We start from the raw sequence: 19016 nt of genomic DNA, 5'->3' as shown, positions 1-19016 counted from the left end.
TGCAGTTCTGGTTTGGCCAATAAACATGGTCAAGAAATCCAGTGTCAATATTGACCGAGAGAGAGAGAGAGAGGGAAGGAACGGCTGTAAAATGTTGAAGCTGAATGAATTTCAATTCAAATTCTCAGGCGAGGTTAAAGGATTTGCAGTCGCCTCTATGTACAGAATCAAAGATGTTCAAATAGGAAAAGAAAGCAAGCACCTACTTGATGGGGGTTGAACTGTAGAAAAATGCTCATAATGCATTGAGAAATTCTTGCATAGAGCTTAAGTCTTGGGCGTTGTAATACTACCGGAAACGAAAGGGAAGGTAGTGGCGCTGTTCGTTATCTGCCACTTCCGTTAGCATGCTTAGGGGAGCGCCACAGGTTCACCAGACGCTCGAGGACGTTGGCGCTTTTGGAAAAATAGCCCGTGAATCCGTGAGGGATCGTCGGTGGAGGGAAATCTTCTGGTGGCATAGCAAATGGGCAAAGCATCTTCTCCATCTTTTCCAGTGTCAAGCCCGATCTGGTCTCTTGCAGCCTTTCGGGGCCCATGATTGGCAGGATGTGCTCTTGATGCAGTGAAGGAGTCTCACAGCGACTTTTCTGTGGACATCAGACGGAACACACGCTTAACAAATAGGCAGAAAATGCACACGATCATTTCCTAAGACACGAAACCATGAAAATTAATCCAGATAGTTCTTAAAGATACTACGATCATCGACATATCAAATCGGGTCATGGAAAGGTTAGCTCCAGGACAGTCGATTTGATTAGCCTCACAGTGTAGCAGAAATGATGTTTGGACTGGGGTATGAGCAAGCGAAGCTAGCGGAACTGATAATTCGGTTCTCCATCATCCACATGACCGGTACAAAAATCATGAATACTCTTCCTTTTTGAAAAGTTCTAGTTTCTCCTGTTAATTACATACCTCCAGAGGGGATCGATCTGCACCGCGGCTGAATGTCATCTCTATACGGAATCTATTAGGGTCGTCTAAGTCCACCTGCAGTAAAACTTGCATCAGCACTCTAATCTCGAGTTTTTGTTTTGCTTTTTCCAACGGGTTTTACAACATGGAGAAGGTAAAAAGAACTACAATGCAATATTTGAGAGGAAAGGGTGCAACGAGACACGAACCTCTATATTCTCAAACATTCTCAGCACAATATAACTCATGTAATCAAGCTCCTTTGTCCTATACAACCGCTGTAGTGCACTATTAGAGAGAAGACTTTCCTCTCCTTCAAGTGATTCGTCCAGATTGCAGTAGCGGAGAACGTTCATCATGGAGTGAATATGTGATTCCTGTCATTAAAAAACATGTGTTTACGTGAGAAACTTTGCACATTTAATTAGGAGCAAAGATGAAGCGAAAGGAAACAACGTATTCAAAACCGCCCCCGAAGGATGCCGGCTTCATCAATAGCAATTACTTGTGTTGTTTATGGTGATAAAAGGTAATTCTCACCATTTTTGCTGGTGCAGAATTATTAGACAAGTGTATGGCAAGGTAAATATTAATCATACCGTGATAATATATATATATAATATATATATATATATATATATATATATATATATATATATATATAAGGTTCAGAGCAGGTCAGTTTAAAGTAGAAAAATGAAGTCCTTGAAGAAATTTAATTACTGCAAACTTTCAAGTTCTTACTTCATGCACCCTGTTAATAAGGATGCACATACAGGAGAGACCCAGTCATCTCAGTAAACAGAAATCTCTTTGAGAATGGAGAGATTCTTGGTTGTGGGGACTGGAAGCCTAATGGAAAAACCTGGTCAAACTGGAAACTCACCGATGTGAAATAAAGGCGAGTTCGGACATGGCGATCAGGTGTCTTGACGTTTGCATACCTGATAGATAATGGAGTGAAAACATCAGAAATCCACCAAGATTTAGTGAAAAACATTAAGCTCATAAACTCAAGTACTTACTTCGGGTCCAACCGGTATTTTGTCTCCTTATCATCGTCATCTTCCTGATCAATTGACTTATCGCTCGTAGTGCTTGATCTTCTCCCATCTTCGTTCTTCCCATGATGCTTCAAATGACAATCCTTATAGTCCCATTCACTGCTGTTTGATTTTGAATCTTGGTCCTGGTTATTTTTCAGTTCAGCGACACTGATTGCCTCCTCCCGTGTGTTCCTCAGATCGATCAAAATTTTACCCAGCAAGCGGCGAGCAATCTTATCTCAAACAAATTCAGATTTTGACGAAACCCAACAGCCATGACCCAAAAGAAAGAAGAAAAGAACATGAGGGACAAGAATGTAAGGGAAAATGCATCTTTCCATATAATTCCATTGCCGTACAAAACTAGACTGGACAGAGGCAGAACATATAATCATCAATAACATCATTTATTTTTTTTATTATCACGTTGTTTTGCAAAAATTAAATATTAAACCATGTTTCATTTAATAGCTTAAACTTTTACAATAGTTGGTGGTTGTTCCTAAAAATTATTAAAACACAAGTCAAGGGTTCAAATCCCAAAACTTCCTCTCATCTCTCCTGCCTGTTATTCCTATTATTCTGTGTATTTTCGTCATCTGTTTGATAGGATTACGTCGACATTCTGTATTGCGCGAGTAACAACAAACACACACTATACAGTTATTGTTGGCCCGTTTCCTAATAACTTAAACATTTGGGTTGGATTTTCCAACATGATATTAGAGTCAGGTTCCACCTGAGGTTCATTTCCAGTGCGTGACACCTGGTTTGTCATTTCAATGTGTCGGGTTCTTAGTCTGTTTTGCATGTGAGAATGGGTGTTAAAGTATCCCACATTACTTATCTATGGGTTTCAGTGAGCTTTATATACATGTAGTCTCCTTCCTATTTTCGCTTAATTTTTTGGGAGAAAACGTTTGTCTAACATGTTGATCAACCAGACATCCAATGAGCCATTACATTAAAGTAGTTCTATTTGGAACAAGAACGATATGAATGCTCCATTCCAGATAAAGATGCCTAGTAGAGGTTTGGAAGTACACAGTACGTTCTTTGATGATTCTTTTCTGTCCAATGTTGCTATAAAAATATTCCAATTGGTCGAAACATCCATCCATCTCCCAGCTATAATGAAGAACTTACCTTTGAGCCAATTTTCAATTTCTGTTTTGGATTAATACCATATTCATTCGGAATCACGCCATCTGCAAGTAACTGCATTGAAAAAAATGAGAAGACAAGTGAGTTACGCTAAAGGTTAAGCTTAGATATGAAGACAACATCTTTAAGAGTTTTAAATTTAGAAAAGCTATGAAGCAAATTTTCTTGAATATAGATAGGATTGTAGAAATATTCCTTCAAAACAAGTAAGGCACATGCATTTGCATCAGGAGCATGGGGTCTGGTGTCACTTCTGTGGTACAACGAAAAAGAAAAGGAAACACCAACTTCTAATCCATATATTCTGTAAGGAAAGATTTTGTTTGTACCTGAGCAACTTTGAAGAGCTCGTCTAACCCTTCAAGATTAAGATGTGCATTGTGTAAGAGATCATACCTACACAAGGAGAAATAAAGGGTGCTAAGACTGAAATATTCAGAGACAGAAGAAAGTTGAAAAGACAGGACGGACAGAGAAGAGGAAATAGGAATAAACTAGAAGAAAGTTCAACTTAGTCTATTTTTAGTATATCAGATCCTTTCAAAAACACAAGATAAGGCACTAAATGAGTACATCAAATAGGCAAGTAAATTTTCCTTTACTTAAGTAGGCTCATAATGCTACCACACTATATGCCGTCTAATACGAGAGATGAGTGTTTATTGAGATAATAGCGTTTGAAGTCCCGTGAAATCGTGAAGCAACAAGCAGCATGAACAAACCTTCCATAACTAACTTGAGTAATGGATTTTTTTATTTTAATCAAGACTCGCACAATCCAATCTGCTATCAAGGAGAGTGGACAAATAAGGAGGTAACTTAGAAAAGATGCAATCTTATCTTACACTTCATCGACTGACAAAGGACATCGTATATAAACTGGGTTAGGTCTATTATGCGAAACAATGGGGAAACATTTCGTAGGGCAAGTGTTGACTAAAGAAAATGAAGGCTAGGAAGTCATCATTGTTGACACATGCAGCACATTATCAATTGGCCTTCATAGAGCATGAGTGATTATTCTCACTTATACACATACAAGGGAGTAATGTACATCAGCAAACTCGTCCTGCAGTGATTATTCTCACTTATACACATACAAGGGAGTAATGTACATCAGCAAACTCGTCCTGCAAGTAGTTAAATCATCTCCTACTTGCCCAAAAGTTATTTCTTCATGCTAAGCAAGAGTTATAGCTGTCATTTCTCTGACGTCCTTATGAACATGAACTAGACTTAATGGATAAATGAAAAGGAAAAACCGATCAGCCTATCCATGTCAAATCACCGATTTTTTGACAAAGTACATCTAGATAAGATTTTGGTAGCTTGACACAAAAGGTGGGAAATTCCAGTTTCAGGCCATTATTCTCAGGACAAATATGAAAAGTTCAATGTCATTTGATGTTCCGAGAACATAAAGTAGAAAAGAAGTCTATTTGTTGGAGGCCTAGTTCAATATTCATCTATACCATATGATAGATCATTTGCACCGCTTGCTTAAAATTTTTATCAAGCAGCAGCTCAGAAAACAATAACTAATCAATTTGAAAGCATAACATGCATACAGACACATACACATATACATACAATCCATATATAGCCATAGGCAGGTGCCTACTCATGTATCTGCATGTACTTAAGGTTAAAACTACCTGATTCTATATGAAGAAAAATGAAATCACTGTAATTTTTAGTCTAAACTTCAAAATCTGGATAGTAAAATTAGAGCATTCTGAATAACTATAGCCATGTCAGCCCACTCTAGGGTCTCAAACTACCATTCATCACTCTCCACATATATATCCAATATAGCCTGCTGCTCACCCTATAGATGAACCAGATAGTGAGAAAGTCCACTTTCATCCCAAAACTTGGAAGACTAATAGGTGGAAGGGAAAAATTTCCCAAGGATTTGTCACTAGGCACTTGCATAAATTTTTTTTTTTTTTTTTTTTTTTTTTTTTTTTTTTTTTTTTTTTTTTTTTTTTTTTTTTTTTTTTTTTTTTTTTTTTTTTTTTTCCAAATTTCAGAAATGTCATACAAGCATGAAACAATTGTCAAAACTTCCTAGGAACATGAGGTGCTCAAGTTACTTACTTGCATGAATCATATACATCCGGAATCTGTGTTATATCAAACCGCCTGCCAACAATTCCAGATGACGTCAGCCAAAGTGCCAGTGCCATATATATACATACCGCTTAATCTCAGAATCATATTTCTCCACGTCAAATCAAATTATATCATCATAATATTGGTGGTAGAGAAATAATATTCAAATCTTTGGACAAAATCAGATTGCAAAGAAAGGAGAATAATTCGGAGAATTAACACATTAGACCTTTCAGTGAAGCAAATAAACAAGAACCAAACAGCAGCAATAACTTTGAAGTATCCAGAGCTTAAAAAACTACATTGAGCAGAAGAGGTAAAAACTCACTCCTTGCGTTCATTATACAGATCTCTTTCGAGTTTTCTCCAACGAGCAAACATCAAAAGAAATCCTTCACTACCACAGGGCAATCCGGCAGCTATGCGGTCAACATCAATATTGGTCTTCCCAAGAGCTTTTGCTTGATCGTAGGAAGGATTAATGTCATCTCCACTTGTATCCATAAGTTTCTCATCTTCGTCCTTTGCAAGTAGTTTCACTTGCTCCGTCACCTTCTTAGTCAGTTCAACCTACTTATGAAATATTAAAATTATGAAAACGATTCTGCATTTCTAAATTACATGTTGCACTACTGAAAGAACATTCAATTCACATAGATGAACTTTAACCCTCGAGTAAGCATGAACCTTTTGTCCTACTGAACGTATTTCAACAAGCAGGACAAGAGCATAATCAAAAGTGAATTTACACATATCATGATACAACCATTTTTTCCCACTTTCTCTTGTTTATTCAATGGTTCAATGAAAGCAGCAAGCGATTGCCGACTTAAAAGTTATTTCACGCCTAAGAACCATAACAAAACAAACTTCAGACTGGGCTGAAGACATGATTTTCTGAATAAAGATTATTGAATTCTAATAAATGCTGGATAACTAGCGTGACAATCAAATTCAAGAATGAAGCAAATTAGTTTTAGCTTTGTAGTGAGAAGCTCTATTACCAATCTTGGTAGAAGCTCATAAGCACTAGGAGGCAGTCCCACTCCATCAGCCATCCATGGAAACTCTGAGGAGCCATTAGAATGACCTGTCTTTGCACCAGAAGTAATAATCTCATTCAACCTAGCCTGAAGTGGAAGGAAAATAAAATAAAACAAGAGATGAGTAGTGTACCATTTCTAGACATTACTAGATATATATCTATCCAGCCGTCAAGTGACCTATTTCACTTATAAATATAAATCAAAAAAATTGAATTTGTTAAGAATTTGAGATATAGAAGCGACAGAGCATTAAATGAACAGTTAGCAGTCCTGAGCAAATCAAACCTTAGCTTCTTCCATTTCAACACTGGCATTTTCAAGTCCATCCAGCATAGAAGAGTCCTTACTAACCAGCGAAACCTAGAGAGATCGTCAAAAATGAGTTTTGGTTCTATAACCTAGGAATTGAAACTCAGAAAGACGATCCACTAACCAGAATAGGAGTTAACTGCCCTTCCAAGTCAAGAAGGCCCTTTGCAAATGCAGCTGCAGACATCTGTAACAGTTCTCAGATAAATTGAAGCTGAACATGCTAAACTACTATATTCAACTCTTGAAAGGATAGGAGAGAACTATCTTTATATACATTTGAGCAACAAGTAAAAAACCAATTTGGTCACTTGGAATTAGCAAGGCTGTACCTGCACTCGACCCTCATCGGAGCTGTAAATCTTGAGATCATGCCGATATGTACTATGCAGGCGTAGTAGCCCAGTACCTTCACCTAAAATTGAAGGAGAACATGAAGATCAGCAATAATTCAAAATGATTATCCTCAAAGTCAAAAGAAAAATTGCAAGTTGCAGCTTTCCGTCCAGGACATCAAGTAAGCTAGTTGAGATGAAAAATGCAATACTTCATTAAAGATTAGGTTCTCCATTCAGCAACTTCTTCTAGAATTTTGCCGACCCTCAGCTTTATTGCAGAAATTTTACAATCAGGACCCCTGTCATTTATTAACAATCTTTTCTTAATTGTCCTAGACTTGCTTATTGCAGAAGTTTCTCATTGCTGCACAATAGAAACTGCATCGACTCGACGAAAGCAAGGTCACCATGGGCACAGTAGAAAGATCTTAATAATTCCACATTTTGCAGGTAAAGTTGCAAAATCGTTTTCAATTTGCCTTCAATTACACCTAGATGTGATTCATACATGACCACTATTAGTCAGTTGTGCAGAGATATAGCTATGGGGAAGCATGCCGTGGCTTTCTTTCAAGATTTAATCTGTCAGTTTTGCTAGAGGTTTGCTTCTATAGAGCCAATTGGCAAAGTCTCGACATCAGAACTATAGATAAAATATAACAAAAATTTTCTTAAAGAGAGCATGGAGGGAGCATTGTCTGAACAGGCATATGGTATGGTTGTATCTTGCAATTGCACGAAGTAACATGGTTTCAGGAACAGAAATTTGTGAAAGCCATTTTAGTGAGCGCTCCTTCATATCATCTCATTATTTTCTTTTGGCCAAAATTTGTATGCTCTGGTTACAGGACCAGAAATCAAAGCCAGCACTTTATGAATAAATACTTGAAAGTTATAAAATCCAGCAGTTTCTCTATTCGAATGAGAACTGTGAAGGCAGGACAAGCTAATTTTACCAAAGATGGACTGTTTACTAAATTAGTTAACCTGGATACATATGGTTCCTGAAGTATCTACCAAGTTCTTCTGCCTGTGGAAAAGGAGAAACAAGGTTATTCTTCATATAATAGGTCATCTTAAAGAAAAAAGCTTGCATAAAAATGAGTAGTGCCATGCAATTGAGGAAAAAAAATCTGTGACATATCCTTGGATAAGAGAGAACCAGGAAGATAGGAAGCATGGAAAATTCGATTAGTAGTTGGTACCTGCTTTCTGCCAGCATGAGTAAGAACACCTCCATATTTTAGAACCATTAGAGCTTCAACAGGCCGTTCTTCTTCCCCCTCACCATTAATTCTTGCAACTCTGACCCACTTCAGGGGCTTTAACTGAACCTTCCTGTAAATTCCCGAGAAATGACCTCCCTGCAACAGAATCATTCAGTAAAGAATCAGATGCGCATGTGTACCCAGTCAAACTCGTGCAGAAATTTTCTATTTATCATGATTTTTGATAAAGCACAAGCGTGTACATTAGTAAACCATTTATCAACCACGAGAAATGATTATCATTGAAGCCAGAAATGACTATCATTTAAGCCAGAATACATCCAGCTCATTTAATTAATCTTAACCAGAGACAGAATGCATGCGCAACACTCCACATGCTGGATATATGATAGTACACCTAGTTGTCACCCAATTCAACCAAAATTTGTCTATGCAAATATTCTTAGAAAAGATGCACAAAGGATGAAACATGCAATACCAAAGTGGAGCTTTATAAGTGACCAATTTGGAAGAAGAACCAAGAGCTCAATGGTTAAATAAGGAAGACATTGTCAGAAAGAATATCGTAATTACAAAAAACTATGGTAGCTTTCAACTCTTCAAACACGACTTGGAAAGGTAAAATAAAAAGGTGCAAAATCCTTGTGTGCTTGTGTGGATCATGAATATCTATAGATGCACGATCTAAAAATAATCTGTACAACCTCCTCCAACACCGCTTTGACTTGACGTAGTTTTTCAGCATGCTCCATGTCTTCTGCCTCACTATCACTTCCACGTCCAGGTCTGAAAGTTGTAGACACATTTGTTAGTCCCAATTACAACTTATTTGTAATGCTATTAGGTGGAGAGCGACAGCATGTATATAAGACCCAAACAAACCCTGTGGACAAGCGGGTTGCATATACATTCAATACTCCCTCACTTGCAAACCAGACTAAGAACGGGACATGAAATTGACAAGTGGTACATGGATAGACAAGAACCACATCATTTACAAAAATAGAAGATCGACAAGAACCACTTGAGAACAAAATATTAGATGGAGCATGAATTACTGAGACTTGGTTCTAATACTAAATTAAAAGGTCTAATGGAAAAGCTTAAACTATTAGGTGGAGAGATACTATGTCAGATTCTCCCAAGCCAAGTTGGAGTCATAAGATACTCCTCCGCATTTTAAGTAGCAAGAGCATAAGAGGTAATGCAAGGCCTCCCTCTTTCATCTAATCGGTATCTTCCCTGAACATTTCTCCTCGATTTGTGATCCAAGAATATGACAGACCTGCTTTATACTACGATTTAGTTATCCGATAATGAAGTCACTTAGAAGGGGCATTACCATGGTCATCATAAAAAAAGCATACTTGGTTCGTGGCAAATTAGAAGATTCAGGTGATACAAATCTTTATGAAGGCCTAACCTATCAAAAATATGCCTTTTTAGCTTCATTACTATATGATTTTAACAAATATGTAGGTTATTCTTCAAGCCAAATTAACTCAAACTAGTCAATTTCATAAGTGGCACAAGTCTTGCCTTTTTTGCCCCAGAGGATATCCTAACAAATCTAAGAAAGACTGCAAAGACTGGCTCATAAAATAAACCTATAGACCAGAGATGTGGTATAACCTCAACACAATCAAATGGAAAAAAACGAGAAACTCAGAAAAAAAAGAGACAGCTATAGCAAGTGAAAACTGGATGAGAACAGGAGCTTAATATGGCTCATGCAACATTGTGTATTAATTTCGATCAAGGCCATTGAACACAAGTAGAACCTCTTAAGGATGAAACTACGCAAAATGACTGTTGGTGCGAGGTAAGAGTGGCACTAAATTTCTGTGTACAATGTACTTTTCCAAATCCGGTTGACAAATTTAACAATTAATACAGTAAATCTTGCTCATGGACAGAAACCAGCCATTATAATTGAAAATGTACCTGTTACGAGGAACTAGTGCTCTGGTAGCATCCAACAAATCTTGCAGTTGGACAGCACTTTTGAGCTTTGTCTGCAAAAGAACCATCAATTAACAAACAGCAATCAATAGTGAAAAATAATAGCAGCTTGTGCACCAGCATAACCACACCTCAGATCTAGGCCTCCCCCCATTGTATTTTAACATCAGGTTCAGCAGCTTCTCCTCGGTAACCTTTAATTTAACTTTTTGCTTGGGAGTTCTGTCACCACTGTCCAACAATGTCCAATTAAACACAAATATGAGAAGAGAGAACAAACACTGCCACCATCCCTTCATGAACTTTTCGCAAATATAGATCTTACTGTCGTATAACAGCAATTACACAGCGCAACTCCTCAGACTGCCCAAATGTATCAATAATCCCACTTCCCGCCCGTGTTAATCCCTCAGATGGCTGAACTGGCTCATGAATTTTCCAAGGTAAAATCGGTGGAATTGTTGAAGAAATATGCGGAGCCTTTGCCTCTAAGAACATCTTCCTCAATACACAAGCAGCATCATCATAATATCTGTTTCAGCAAAGGTTGGAGTTAATTTACTGATATACTGCTTAGATATATGTCAGAAGTATGTAAATATGTACCAATGAAAATGGCTAACATTAAGTTGTCCATCTTTGGTAGAAAGACATATTTCCCGAAATAAGTCTAACTCGAGAGAAGAAATGACAAAAAGTAACATTTGCACTGCCTGGTGAATGTTATCATCGAATTATTTAGTCAAAAAAGTAAACATTAGAGTTGCTAGTTAGCCAAAGATTATAATACATTGTGACAGAACATATATCAACAGTTGCTGATGCAACTGGTTCTAATAGCAATCATAGCTGGATCTACTGATTGATAGAACCATGAAATAAAAAGGAATTCAGGAAATGGACCGTACTTATGGGAGTTCTTCACAAAACTCCAACCATTCACATCACAAACATATGAACGTCCTTCACAACGCAAGAGGTCAAATCCACAGACCTGAAAAAGGATAGAATGTCCCAACAGGCTATTTTAGCTATTGTTTTCCAGATAAACCAAATCCCACTCTTGAAGCGCCCTTATTCCATCAAACGAGAAGGCACCAGTTGATTTAACTATACCAAATAATGCATCAATAAACAGCCATTCACAAAAATAATGCTTGCTAATATAATGCACACTATTCACACGGTCTGCAGAAAATAGTGACTCTGAAGAATTAGCCTCTAAAAGCTATTAGAAAAAATTGATGACAGCCATTAAGGGACAAAGTCAGCCAGCTGAAGCTTGAGTTTCGTTTAAAAATATAATTTTGACACTGGACCAGCTAGTAGTATAGTTACAAAAGCTCGATATGCAGTCGTGTAATTACTTTGGGTTGACAAAGGACTAATAAATGCGTAATTCCAAACTTCAGGCTGCCTCAATAGTCTGAGACACAGCACCATATGTGATGAAACACACAACCAAAGTAGGTCCCACATATAATAGAAAAATTCAGTTGTTTTACAACACTCAAAGACATCAAACTACACCCAGATTCAGGTACATACCGATTGGCTAAATGCAATGCAAACTTCTCTGGCTATTTGCTTCTCCGTAGGAGTCAGTAGAACAGGATACCTCACCTGTCAAAAGAACAGTCATCTGTGTAAAATTGTTTTGCTAGATAAAGTGCAGCAAAGACAGCCAATGTGGATGCAAAACATCCATGAGCAAAAATATGCGAGTTTGACTGTTTGAGATGACACATCAAGAATTTTATCAGTAGTGAACGCAGCTCATTCAATCTATCAAAAGCAACTGTAGTAAACTGTTTTGGATTTTTTACTTGAACAAATAATGTACAGGTTTGAAAGTTTATCATGAAGTAGATGCAACTACATAACAGGGACATTTATCTTCAGCTCCAATCTAACCCAGGTAAAAATCTAGTTATACTTTTTTTCCTTTCAAGATTATCTATAAAGTGCATAAAGTGAATCCATGCAGTTGACATGATATCTCCGATGCTTATGCTGGTATACCCCTGGTATATATTCCAGAGCATTAAGAACTTGCCGATGACAACTGTTTGTGATTGAGGGGAAAAAAGTAATACTGGCCGCAAGTGGCTTGCCATATGCAAGGAGATTACTGCAGCACGACTAAGACCATTTTTTATTGGACAGTGTCTTGGCACCAGTTCAAACAGTGTCTACTCATGCTATAGGGATTGATAGGAATGGTTGAGAGTATAACATATAGAGAGAGGTGGTTTCAGGTAATTTGAGATAATATACTGTAACACTTACTTCTTTTCCATCAGGATTTCTCATAACAACACCATCCACGACTGGTGACTTTCTTGCCTCAGCATGTGCATATTCAGGTCCAACAGTATATACCTACACAATAATTCCGTATGTATTAATGGTATTATTCAGAATGACAGAGCCACAATTTAAATAAAGTCCAGATCACAGACCAGAGTTGTCAGCTTAACTTTATCCCACAGAATGGTACTACATCTGTTACCCCGTTTAGCTCTTTCAATGCCGTTATCTTAGTATGGTCTCCACTCATACTCCAAGTTCATTATGATTTCTCTAGGCCCTAGAAGGTCATCCCAGACCCTCTCCCTTCCTCCCCAATAAGGAGGAATGTGACTTTGAAACTTTTCTAGACGATGTAAACAAACTATTAGGCATAAAAAACAACTCTACCAGGAAAACGCAATTTCATAATTTATCCACCTGATTTCGTGAAAAGATGAAAAAGAAAGATAATAACATAGGTAGACAGACTTCGCATCCCATTCTAAGAATTGTCATCCGAAATAACAACAATTAAGCATAAAATTTAGGACAAAGTAATACAACCTTGACATCTGTTCCTCCCGTAGGCAAAAATTCCTCGTATATATATGAGCCTTCACGTCTAACCCTTCTGACCTCTGGACGAAACTCACTTGAGCGGTTGCCAACCTAAGTAAACATACAATTGATGACATAGATTATCATGGATAAATCAACTTTAGTTTCCAAAATTTTTCAAGATCATGGACAAGATGGAAAAAAAACCTTGTTTCATACACCAAAGCAAGTTGTCATCATTTCAGATGAGATTAACAAAACGTTAACAAAGGCAAGACTAGCATACAGTTCCACAATATCCTAGCTGCTCATTTTGAAGTACTGGTAAGAGGCTTCCTCATTACTGGCCACATAACTGGGTGGACTATTAGGGCATCTGAAAGATGTCTGTTTTAACACATGGCTATCAAGTTATATTCCAAAATCACAAAATCGTCTGAAGGTTTGAAGAAAGAACAGCTCTTTGGCTTTTGAAAAACAAGGATGACTTTTAATGCATTTGGCAATACGTTCTTGATCTCTCTCTCTCTCTCTCTCTCTGATTTTCTAAGAAACAAGCCAGTTTTCTCTGGCAAGAAAAAACACAGCTTTAGGAAACAGCAAGATTACGTTATTATTTATTTTCATCAAGCTTGTCCCAGAAAATAGAGGAAACCTAAGCCAAGATCAATATTCACAAGATATATAATTCAATCTAGTAAACTCGAATTCGAATAAGATAAGCTAAATTCACTTTAATACAATAAACAACTCAATTCGACTTTGTATTTGCTCTCAGAAACAAGTTTGAGAACATATCTCAGAGACGAATCCCAAGAGACAAGTAAAGATCTTTCCTCTGTTATCCGAGCTCTTATTTGAGGAGTGCTCAAGCCTAACTCTTACGATAAGGCCATGCTCGTCTTCTCATAGTCAATGTCAAAGTCACCAGTGAATTCCGTCATCATAATTGCAAAAATGAATTACAGAAATTATATGTTCAAATAGTCATTTAAGAATTAAAATACACTGGCATACCTTCCTAAACAACTCCTTCATACCACCACCAGCTGAACTAGGGTAATATATCATTATACTATGATTGTCACCTTCAAAAAAGAGAAAAGGGACCAAAAAACTGGTCATGCGGTGAAAGCTCCACTTCGAAGTAGGTAAAGGAAGGAAAATCAGATATTAGAATTGGTAAGATATTTTGAACTGTACATGAAAGCTTACAACGTCAGTAAAAACTAATAGGAACAGTCTACACAGGAATAAAAGTACCCATCATAAAGTAAAGCTTACACTAGTTATCGAGTATACCTAAAATGTTGTAGCTAGAATTTTTTGCTGGAGTTAAAAAGAAATCCTCACACTGTAATTCCATGTCAAAGTACTTTTTCCAACAAAAGTCTGGCAAAAAAATTACCAAATAGATGCGAATTCTATGTGATAAATCACTTGCCAAAAGGGATTAAGTGACAAAACAAACAACAAAAATCCATATGCTTTGAGAAGAACCATGAGCACATGCAATATTGCATGTGACAAATCAGCCAGAGCAAAATAAAGAAGCTTGGCATAGAAAAATGTACAGCCTAGACAATTAGTTTCGGATTTTGCAAGCCTCTCTCTTCATTTTGTCCCAGTACACATTTTTTCTGAAGTTAAAGAACCACTCCATAATAGAATCCATGTAGCAATTACGTGCCATCTGCTCATTTTCCTCATTGACAAATGGACAAAATCTTTTACTGAAGCATGATGTGGAATTCCCTCAAGAACTGATATGTATGACATTTATCAAGATTGACAATCCCATGAGCCTACAAATAATCACAAATGGTGGAAACACCAAATTTCATATTTTCGACAATTCATATGTAAGTGATTCAGGTCTAGGACCTGGAAACACCAAGAATGTATGTCTTGAGATACCAACTCCAGCAATATACTAACATATTCACATTTAATGCAGATCCATGCATTTACCTGCTCATTTTAGTAGTCAGTTTGGTATAATTATGGTTGCAATATAGGCGTGTTGGGTAGTGTTGTACTGGAACTGTATTGTGAATTGTTGTAATGTGTTTCATAATATAGGCTTCAAAGTCAGGGCACTTTAAAGTGGTGAAGCAATTTCCTAGAAGCTATCGCGAGCTATTACAGTTGTGAGGCGTTTTGCCAAACATGTTATAAGAGCTGCGACACCCCTTTTTGCAGCTGAATTGTTGCAGAAAAATTGTACTAAACAGCTAGTCATGTTATGGATATAAATACATGTAATAGCAAGAAAACGACCCAGAGGGAAAGAAGTAGCATTGGTAGGCAAAAGAACCAACCATCGACAGGCTTTTCCACAAATGGCTTCCAGAAACGACTGCCATGAACCTCAACGAAATCCTCTTCTTCAATAAAATAATCTAATTTTTGATTGGGCACTTCCCGATTCACAAGAGCATATCTTGGAACTGGAACTCCAAACTTTTTTAACCGCTGAATTCACAAACAATTAAATTTATCCTTGTGAGACATAGCAGCTAACATCTTGAGATGATAGCAATATAAGAAAATGAAAGCAAGTTTAAGCTCAGAAAAAAACTGAATGGTTTAAGTAGTTCAAGTTCTCATATAGATGTATAAATGAAACATTTATGCCCCGTCCCATGTATCAACTGAAAGATTTTAACTAAAATGCTTGTTAACAAACCCAAAAGTCCATCATAAATCCAAAAGAAAACATAGAATGTAGTATTTCAGCGCATACACGTATAATTGAACCTGACGATGAGCTAATTTTAGGCCATGATAAGCCCTAAGCCTTGGTGTGATGCAAGAAACCAATTTTGACACATCTTGTCAGTTTTCTTCATAAAGTAATTTTTCATCACAAGGAGATATTGGAGCTGGGGATGAAGTGCGGCACAAACGTCAATATCCCATTAAGCACAAGCCTCTCCACAATTGACATCTTGATATAATTCAAATCACGTCTCTGAATAAGGTAAGTACATACCTCATATACCTTCCTCCGATCATGAAGAAGGTGTTGCTGTTTTAGCTCATTTACCAGAAAAGGCCTGGAGCATAAAGCATTGAAGGACAAACAACTTTTAATCAGTTATTGGGAACAACAAAGCAGCATATGAACCTGCTGAGTATCTACAAATTAACGTCCTACTTGCCTATTGCAGAGTATAGGCTAGCAAAAAAAGAAATATGAGGGAAAGAGGATTTTAGACGAGCGGAAACTCATATATTAGAGATGACGGGACCTTATCATGACACCATGGCTTCACTATATCTATTTCTTATAGCTAAATTGGGGCCCTTAAATGACGAGTACAAAATTACAAAGCATGTGATCACTGTCAGCAACACATCCTTAAGAAAAATTCCTTAATACTAGTTCACTTGTTTCCAAGGTTCACTAATTGTATGCATCGTAATAACCTTGGACTGTTACCTGAAAATCTAAATTTCAGACTTGATGAGAACTACCACAAAATCGAAAGCTTAAACCTTATATCACTAATGCAGCTTTACGTAAAGATCTGAAGAAAATTCCTGTTTACCTATTGAGTGCATCTGAAACTCACTATCGCAAAGCTAATGGTCATTTCTTCATTCTTTACGTTTTTTTCTGAGCCAAAACCTCATATGAACCTAGTCTATTAGGTGCACATGGTTTCCATTCCACAACCTAACCTCACATAAGAAAACAGTTCCCTAACAAACAGAGTGAATGAAGTCGGGTAATAATTAACATCCGTGGAAATGAAGAGTCTTGACATCCGTTGAAATAAAGAGTCTTACTTCCTTAAAGCAGCATAAGCCTCAGCCTTTTCAAGTGGATATCCAGTTGAATAGAAGGCAATTAAGCAATCACATATTGGCCAGCTGAAACAGGCATATGTTGAGAAGTTAGATATAGCAGAGACCACCCGCATTTCAAATTTCCAGAATTCAACAAAAATCTACTTCACCACATTTAGTACAAATCGTGAATAGTGCAACAGCATGCAAGGGAAATAGCAATAGAATTTACTATCAAGAATACTGCTAGAGGCACAATTAACAGATAACTTCCTTAAGTAGGCAAATGGCTTCTAATCTGAATTATCTTCTCTATCATCTACTCTAACCCTTTGTATGCAAAAAAGCATGCCCAATAATTCCGAAGGCATAGTCGTCCTTTCAATGCCATTTATGGAAGTCAAACTCAAACATGATTCATCCTAAAAGAACAACCAAAATTAGCTCAATGAAACAACCATTAGCTAGCAACATATCCAAATTGCCTTAAGAATGCCCACAGTTTCTTAGTTCTTCAATCTCTGAAATAAGAAGATTCACCATGCTGCATATGCTAGACCAGAGTCTAAAAAGGAAGACATAATAGTTACAAATCTCATAAGAAGAAGCACACTATAGATGATATTGAGACACAATGCATCTACAGAACAATGTATCAGAGATATGTAAACGGAATATGTTAGAAGATACTGCAATGCAGCAGAGGTACGCCAACTCATCATTTAAAATACTTTACCTCTCCGCCGGATATTCCAGAATGACCTTGTCTCCAAATATGACAATCTGGCACAACAGCACAGCACAGTGAATGATAAACACATTAAAATAAGTTTTATATACAAATTCAAATTGATTAATAACCTTTCAATCAATAACACCCATTAAGTTTGAGCAACGGATGCCAAAACAACAGCTAAATCACTTTGTCATGCTCTACGATTCAGATAATCAGCGTCTTTCAATCCAATTCCATCCTAACAAACCAGGAGTATTACTCCGATGCTTCACCAACATGTATACGGTGCACAGTGCTTACCAACCAATCCATGTTTTGCAGAGTATCAATATCACACGTGAAGCCCACTACCTATTCTCCCATCATACTATAATACGTCTCAAGAGTGATAAATTAAGTAATATATCACTACAACATCTCTACTCATTTGATAAGGCAATCACCGTCAAAATTTGAAAGAAAGCTTCTAAATTCAACCCGCCGAGTCTCAATGTACCTCGAATTCACCAAACGCATCGAGCCGCTCCAGTATCTGTACCATTGGTGCCGAGAACACCTGATAATGGACATAAATGAGCGCCAAAACTCGACGTGAAAAAAAAAAAAAAAAAAAAAAAACGCGACGACCGACTGCTACACTTCCTAAGCCCGCGACGAGACCGTGCAATCTCCGCTTCCAAACCCGACCGCGCAACACAAAAGACGCAGAAACAAACTTCGAAGCCACATCTCACCTTCTTCTCCATGACGCAGACTCCAATCCGTATCTTCCTCTCCATCTCGCGCTCCGAACCACCTCAGCTCCGGCTCCAGCCTCGGAAACTCGCGGATCGTTCCGAAATCTCACCCCCGGGGCCGTCGATCTTCTTCGCTCCGCAACGAAACACCGGAAGCAGCAGAGGCCGTCGCGAACTGCGCCAACACGCAAAGCTTTAGAGCAGGAGCCAGCGCTCGCGAGCTCAGGCACATGCAGCATGTAACGCGAAACCAAGCAAAATGCACGTGGCGCGCGCAGCAGCAGCAGCAGAAGATAAGGCACGCAAGAGGCTCCTCCACGTGCACAGAAGTGCGTAAAGACGAAGAGATAGAGAGAGAGAGAGAGAGAGAGTGAAGTGCTGAAATTCACCATACTCGAAGGCCGGAGAAGAGCGGGGCCGCGCCGGAACGGGTGCTCCGGCGGGAGGCGGCGGCGGAGCAGAGCAGAGCAGAGCAGGCGGCGCCGGAGAGACAGAGCGGCAGAAGCAGGGGAATGAGGAGAGAGAGAGAGAGAGAGAGAGAGAGAGAGTAGAGAGGGAAGCTTTTTAGCAGCCGATGGAAAATACAATTTTTTTCGAATCGAGGTATTTATAGATACGCCGGTCAAACTCGTCTACGTATCCTACCAAAAACCACTTTCAATTAAATAATAAAATAAATCCAACTAATTAAATTTTCCATCCCATAATCCAAGCGCTCGTTCGAACAATAACCGCTCCGCGTTCGTTTTCGTCTCGCGACAAAAAAAA

The 19016-nt window shown here is 37.9% G+C and overlaps 1 protein-coding gene across 3 annotated transcripts; it reads right to left on the bottom strand.

Moving 5' to 3' along the window:
• Positions 1-85: 85 nt before the first annotated feature.
• LOC115670133 (inositol hexakisphosphate and diphosphoinositol-pentakisphosphate kinase VIP2-like) lies at positions 86-18816 on the bottom strand. 3 transcript variants are annotated; one of them, XM_056320250.1, is made up of 32 exons: positions 18638-18816; positions 18246-18423; positions 18008-18067; positions 17512-17558; positions 16776-16859; positions 15976-16039; positions 15302-15455; positions 13998-14068; positions 12987-13091; positions 12420-12512; positions 11679-11753; positions 11039-11124; positions 10456-10662; positions 10262-10361; positions 10113-10183; positions 8873-8954; positions 8145-8303; positions 7927-7969; positions 6934-7016; positions 6726-6788; positions 6578-6652; positions 6251-6376; positions 5575-5816; positions 5232-5276; positions 3461-3527; positions 3114-3185; positions 1947-2200; positions 1808-1865; positions 1131-1298; positions 922-996; positions 328-590; positions 86-285 (listed from the first exon to the last, which is right to left on the bottom strand). In XM_056320250.1, coding segments are annotated over exons 2-32 (3138 nt in total). In that variant the 5' UTR covers positions 18291-18423; positions 18638-18816; the 3' UTR covers positions 86-284. The 3 variants fall into 3 exon arrangements, with proteins under 3 accessions (XP_056176225.1, XP_030447187.1, XP_030447189.1); XM_030591327.2 differs by having other exon boundaries at positions 86-590; XM_030591329.2 differs by having other exon boundaries at positions 86-590; positions 18643-18816.
• Between the last annotated feature and the right edge of the window lie 200 nt (positions 18817-19016).

Source organism: Syzygium oleosum, unplaced genomic scaffold (assembly GCF_021117445.2).
Source record: "Syzygium oleosum isolate NSW1041296 unplaced genomic scaffold, Sole_v2.1 Sole_v2.20, whole genome shotgun sequence".
NCBI lineage: Eukaryota > Viridiplantae > Streptophyta > Magnoliopsida > Myrtales > Myrtaceae > Syzygium > Syzygium oleosum.
The sequence above is the reverse complement of the archived record's forward strand: the minus strand, read 5'-3'. Positions and strand labels throughout refer to the sequence as shown.